The 7,055-nt window shown below is 41.1% G+C and overlaps 1 protein-coding gene across 1 annotated transcript; it reads right to left on the bottom strand.

The window, feature by feature from the left end:
• Positions 1-1,353: 1,353 nt before the first annotated feature.
• On the bottom strand, positions 1,354-5,459 carry LOC139240944 (tubulin alpha-1A chain). Its single transcript, XM_070869504.1, has 4 exons — positions 5,383-5,459; positions 3,234-3,456; positions 2,834-2,982; positions 1,354-2,741 (listed from the first exon to the last, which is right to left on the bottom strand). The coding sequence occupies exons 1-4, from the start codon at positions 5,383-5,385 to the stop codon at positions 1,761-1,763; spliced, it is 1,356 nt and encodes a 451-aa protein (XP_070725605.1). The 5' UTR covers positions 5,386-5,459; the 3' UTR covers positions 1,354-1,760.
• Between the last annotated feature and the right edge of the window lie 1,596 nt (positions 5,460-7,055).

Here is a 7,055-nt window from a genome sequence, read left to right as displayed (position 1 = left end):
ACCCAGCCTCCACAGCTCTCTGGGGCAGGGAATTCCACAGATTTACAACCCTCAGAAGAAATTCCTCCTCATCTCAGTTTTAAATGGGTGGCCCCTTATTCTAAGGCTATGTCCCCTAGTTTTAGTTTCTTCTATGAGTGGAAATATCCTCTCTGCATCCACCTTGTCCAGCCCCCTCATTATCTTATAAGTTTCAATAAGATCACCTCTCATTCTTCTGAACTCTAATGAGTACAGGCCCAACCTGCTCAATCTTTCTTCAGAAGTGAACCCCTTCATCTCAGGAATCAACCTAGTGAACCTTCTCTGAACTGCCTCCAATGCAAATATATCCCTCCTTAAATACGGAGACCAAAACTGCACGCGGTATTCCAGGTGTGGCCTCACCAATACCCTGTACAGTTGTATCAGGACTTCCCTGCTTTTATACTCCATCCCCCTTGCAATAAAAGCTAACATTCCATTTGCCTACCTGATTGCCTGCTGTACCTGCATACTCACTTTTTGTATTTCATGCACAAGGACCCCCCGGTCTCTCTGTACTGCAGCATTTTGTAATCTCTCTCCATTTAAATTATAATTCGTTTTTTTTATTTTTCTTGCCAAAGTGGATAACATTTTCTCACATTATACTCCATCTGCCAATTGTTTGCCCACTCACTTAGTCTGTCAATATCCCTTTGAAGATTTTTTGTGTCCTCCTCACAACTTGCTTTCCCACCCATCTTTGTATCATCAGCAAACTTGGCTACATTACACTCGGTCCCTTCATCCATGTCATTAATATAAATTGTAAATAGTTGAGGCCCCAGCACCGATCCCTGCGGCACCCCACTAGTTACTGTTTGCCAACCGGAAAATTACCCATTTATTCTGACTCTCTGTTTTCTGTCTTATGTCAACCCAGCATAATTGCATTAGGATGTAGCTGATGAATTGAAACAGATTCAAGTATCTTTGTTATGTTATTCTCTAGGGCATGCTTAAGTATCTAAAAGACAATTTTAAATACCTAGAATACAAGAGGTGAGTTTAGTTCCTTTTTACCTTTAGAAATGAACGGTAAGGATTGACATAAGATAGTATTTTGGAACGTCTATGTATTTAACTAGAAAAGTTTATAGTTGCTCTGCTCTTAAGTCCCATTTAATACAGAAAGCTCCAGCCCTTGCTGTGCCCTATTAGCCAATGGGTTCCAGTAGAAAAGGAGAGCAGTTTATGTTTGATATGTTATAATGTTACAGTGCAAGAGGCAGATACAGACAGGGATCTTATTTATTAAGAAAACAATAAAAACAGAACATTTGAGTTAAATTTGCAACAGAAGTTTGCTTTTGCAATGTAGCACAGCAATCTCAATTTAGATGTACATTGCTACAGATTATGACTGACATGAGCTAAACATTGAATCATACCTTCTTTAAATAATGAAAAGACGAGCTATCCACTGACCTAAAGCCAGTTGAGGTCAATGGAGGATACTTGGCATAATAATGTGGAATATAGACTCAACATTGGGTAGTGAAGAGCGAACATTTGCTTTTTAAAATAAATATGGAATGTAAACATCATTTAAGGTGCAATTGAACAATAATGGACATGAATCATGCAGCAGCTTGTAGCTGATGATTAGCAAATTGAAGGACCCCACTTCAAGTTGGTCAATCTTCTGTTACAATTCACTGTTTAACTCACAATGTTTTATACTTTTATCTTGGTTCCCTGTTACAGCAGCACCATATTTTTACATGAAAAACATTTTAATACTCTTCTCCTTCCTCTTCTCCTTCCCCTTCAACAGAGTCAACACCAACTTCTTCATAATCCTTCTCCAGAGCAGCCATGTCCTCACGGGCCTCGGAGAACTCCCCTTCCTCCATACCCTCACCAACATACCAATGAACAAAGGCACGTTTGGCATACATCAGGTCAAACTTGTGGTCCAGGCGAGCCCAAGCTTCAGCAATGGCGGTGGTGTTGCTCAGCATACACACAGCTCGCTGAACCTTGGCCAGGTCACCTCCAGGTACCACAGTGGGAGGCTGGTAGTTGATACCAACCTTGAAACCAGTTGGACACCAATCCACAAATTGGATGGTGCGTTTGGTTTTAATCGTAGCAATGGCAGCATTGACATCTTTTGGCACCACATCACCACGGTAAAGGAGACAGCAGGCCATGTACTTGCCATGGCGTGGGTCACATTTGACCATCTGGTTGGCTGGCTCAAAGCAAGCATTGGTTATCTCAGACACAGAAAGCTGCTCATGATAGGCTTTCTCAGCAGAGATAACTGGTGCATAGGTGGCCAATGGGAAGTGGATACGGGGGTATGGCACCAAGTTGGTCTGGAACTCAGTCAGATCAACATTCAGAGCACCATCAAAGCGGAGGGAAGCGGTGATAGAGGACACTATCTGGCCGATTAATCGGTTAAGGTTGGTGTATGTTGGTCGGTCAATGTCCAAGTTTCTTCGGCAGATATCATAGATGGCTTCATTGTCAACCATGAAAGCACAATCAGAGTGCTCCAGGGTGGTGTGGGTGGTTAGGATAGAGTTGTAGGGTTCTACCACTGCCGTAGACACCTGTGGAGCTGGGTAGATGGAGAATTCAAGCTTGGATTTCTTGCCATAGTCAACGGAGAGACGCTCCATCAGCAGGGATGTAAAACCAGAGCCAGTGCCACCACCAAAGCTGTGGAAGACCAGGAAACCCTGGAGACCTGTGCATTGGTCGGCCTGTGGAAGACAAATGTACATTTCAGTTACCTGGTATCTAAATATGACCAGCTGCAAGCATGTTTTGGTTCCATGACAGGCAACATACTCACCAGTTTACGGACTCTGTCCAGGACCAGGTCAATAATCTCCTTGCCAATTGTGTAATGGCCACGGGCATAGTTATTGGCGGCATCTTCCTTCCCGGTGATGAGCTGCTCAGGGTGGAACAGCTGGCGGTAAGTACCAGTACGAACCTCATCTGGAAAAGAAAAGAAAAACAAAATGTTCTCAGTTACTAGCATGTTACATGGATTATTAAACAGGTAGGGAAAAAAAGTTAGTGATTTGTGATTAGCAAAAAACAGCAGAATGAAAACCCATTTAAAACACAAGGAGCTGTATTATAGTTTTTCAGATATCTCAAAGCAAGTTATGCTTTCAAACCAAAATGGACAATGGATATTTGGAGTGACCAATAAACAGCAATGAAATAAATGAGTGGTCGCCTACCTATTACAGTTGGCTCCAAGTCCACAAACACAGCTCGTGGAACATGTTTGCCAGCTCCTGTCTCACTGAAGAAGGTGTTGAAGGAATCATCGCCACCGCCAATGGTCTTGTCACTGGGCATCTGTCCATCAGGCTGGATGCCATGTTCCAAGCAATAGAGCTCCCAGCAGGCATTGCCAATCTGGACACCAGCCTGGCCAACATGGATGCTGATACACTCACGCTGCGGAGAAACAAAAAAAGTTGTGATCAACTACTTGAATACTTCGCCGAATATTTATTCCGTACTAGTTCATTTCTGTATTCATGCTAATCCTTAGCATCAGTACGTGTGTGTGTGTGTGTGTGTGTGTGTGGGGGGGGGGGGGGGAGGGGGGTGGCATCTCATATGTATGGTAGGAGTGGGTCTCAGACATGTCTGAGGGTGGTACCATGAAGAAGTGGAGATTAGAGTAAATATTAATGTCTAATGAGGACAGAATGGGATTGAATAACTCAGGTTTGGAGCCGATACAGAAATTGGACACATCACCCAGCAGTTCTGCGAGAGCATTACCTCAGTATCAATTCTTTGTTAAAATATAATTACTTTCTAACACCCTGTTTTCTATCATCTTCATGTGCATTTTGCTATAGTACCTGTTTGTATTAAACACATGAACTGATTTTTAGCAATGGTTGCCATTTCACAAAGTAATTCAAATCTCATTTTAATGCTAAAGTGATACCCTCGTTTGTGCCTGAATATACACGGTGAAGGTGCAAATCAGTCAGTATTGTGGAGAAATTCGTTTAAATTAAGCAGAGAAATAACGGTTTTACAACCCAACATTTTTTGCGAGGAGGAGAAAATAATGTGATTGCTCTGCAAATCTCGAGCTGCTCCTTGCGAGACAATAAGCAGTTATTCTAAGAAACCATATCCGCTGGGCTAAAAACGGCTCACGCGTGCAATTCTTTGGGTTCAGCACTGCAATATTCAATGAGCTGAAAGTCACTCGTTCTGATGGGTGGAGTCACACTGTAGTGCGGATTGTCTCCATCTACCGCCCCTAAAAAACCTTCAGATGTCCCATTGTTTTGTCAGATTAATATCTTTTCTCTACTTAGGAGGAAAAAAGTTAAAATCCCAATAGGACCTTTTTCAACCCAGTAACCAATACAGCCTCCAAATGTAAATGATCTATACTTCGAATCTTTGGGAGTTGCAATGCTGTATATTTCTTGGTGACCTAATTTGACGCTGGCTTTGTGCCCTCCGCATGACCATACTGACGTAATGCCGTTAGTAAAGAGACCTGCAGTGATTTCGCCAGTGGATAAGCATGAAGTTAGCCAGCTTGCATTTATAGTTGACAAACCACAGAACAGGAACATGTGAAGTATCGGGAAACGCTACAGTTTCCAGACAAAACAAAGTAATTTGAAGGGGAGGATTGATAAATTCAGCTCAACACCCCCTGCTCATTACCATACACTCAGAGCCGCACCCGATTGTGTTAAAACAATCAAATTCACGTGGAAGTTTCAACTCAAAGTATCATTTTAGATATATAATCTGGCGATTAGCTCGCAAAAACCGTCAAAACAGTGATCTTTTTCTTGGCCAAATGTAATACATTCGCTACTGGGTCAAATTTACTTCCAGATATTGTACACTTGCCAAAGCCAAATGAAACGTGGCTTTGAAGTTTGTTTTATCTTAAGAAGTGGATTGTTTTGACGGAAAAATAGTGTTGTATGTGAATAGCATTTTGTACATTAGTTTGATCTTAATACTTATTTCCCATTGGAACTAAATCATTCATAGACAACACAGTTTATTACACAGCAGGTATAGCACAGAAACAGGCCATTCGGCCCGGTGTTTAATGATCCACAAGAGCCCCCTCCCATCCGACTCAATCTCACCCATTCAGTATAGCCTTCTATTCCTTTCTCCCTCATGTACTTACTAGCTGCCCCTTAATGTTTATGTTTAAGATATTAATTTGCATAGTGTAATTCAAAGATTAAATCAACCCATTCTATGTAAAAACATAATTAGGAGGTTTCAAAATTAGGACAAAAGTCTTACAATACAAAATTTAAATTGAAATGTGTCGCTTGCTGGGGAGAAAAAACCTTTTTGCATTAAACAGCATCTTACCATGATGCCTGGTCCTTGGTAGTAGACAAAGCAAATGGAATAAAGAGAAGGCTCGAGAGACTTCTTCCTACAGCGCGACTTTTACGGGTCGTCGTAAGAAAGAACCTACAATTCAGACGGGTGAGACATGTTCTTATACTCGGGCCAGGCTCTGGGATCTGGGCAGCGGTGCCGCTCTCATTGGAGGTAATGGGTCTGAGTGGCGGGGAACCAGCACAATGTCGACTCTCTGATAGGAGGGTACATCCTCCGTTAGGTGCCTCGCCACACTTGATTGGACAGACGCTCCAGAATTAGCCTTGACCACTTGTGGTTTCTAACAAAGGCTGACATTTCATAAAACACCATACAATTGCGAGAACGAAAATAATGTAAGATTTGGATTTTTGAAATATAAAATATCTTCATTATTCAAACTTTCAACCTTCTAAAGCGGTCTAGCCTTGGAAACAAAACATATCCTTTCACTGGATACTGGGAAGCGCATCGAACTGCTCATCATATGAAGGAAACGATTGAAGAAATTATACGTATTAATTTACAAATAAATAATTTTCTAACTATTCTCTCCCTTCAAAAACATGATAGATGGTCATCTTTAATGAAATAATATTTCAATTTCTTTGCTAAAGGGAATTTTCCCTCCCCAACGAATAATACATTAGTTTACACAATATAAACCACTTTTAAGGATTAATTACTTAATATCAGCATCACACTACCATAATCTGAATTTTAAAAGTGGTATTTTATTCACAAGTTACTGCAAAATTGAATACGTTTGCGACAGTGGCGCTTTGTTTCGGTTGTAACGAGGTGAGGCTGAATTGCTTTTTCTCGCAAATGTAGGAGAAAACGTTCGACATGTCACAATTCATCCCTGGGTAGATCTGGCGCCCTCCAATGCCTTCTCTGTCCTTGCCACACCTTATAAACGTCCCAGCAAATATTGCCGCCAGTGGGAGAAAGAAAATGCATTCCTTTGTTGAGCAACTTTGTTTTTGGTCGATATTGTTCATGTTACAAAACTGACGGTAGGTGGCGGGGATTTTTCCCATGTTTAAAAGGCACCCTTGTGCTGTAGGTACGCCAATGCAGCACTAGTTTAATTTGCATTGACTTTAAAGAAGTTGCCTAATTCTGATTTTGTGAAGTTATATATAATTTCCCAGTAATCCTGCACAATTATTTAAACCGTTTCTATTTGAGTTGATTTTTTACTGTCCATTTTAACAAGTCATACAAATATGTGTCTGTCTCGAATGCAAGTCCAACTTCTGTTCCTTGTATTATATAAGCAAAGAATCATTTCCTCACATTTTTTTAATTGGGAAAAAGTTATTGTTCGCTCTTGTGAAAGTTTATATATTTCAAAAGGATGGAGGGCTCCTGTGTACCATGTGACTTATACTGCAGTGATATTGCACCATGTGACTCATACTGCGGTGATTTTTTTTCCCCCCTTCAATTTTTCCTCAGATTTTCTTCCTTTACAAGGAGTGGTTATGGCCATTTGCACCTTACCCAAGTAACCACGTATGAGCTGGCCAGTGAGTGAGATACACTCCGCTGTGACAGTTTACACACTAGATTAGGATATTTTTTAGCAGTTCTCAAATTGGGCATTTCCTCTATGATCCTCGTTGTTTATTTTATATGACTGGCTTGTTTTC

Source organism: Pristiophorus japonicus, chromosome X, assembly GCF_044704955.1.
Source record: "Pristiophorus japonicus isolate sPriJap1 chromosome X, sPriJap1.hap1, whole genome shotgun sequence".
In the NCBI taxonomy this organism is placed as follows: domain Eukaryota; kingdom Metazoa; phylum Chordata; class Chondrichthyes; family Pristiophoridae; genus Pristiophorus; species Pristiophorus japonicus.
This window is presented reverse-complemented; position numbering and strand designations above follow the sequence as displayed.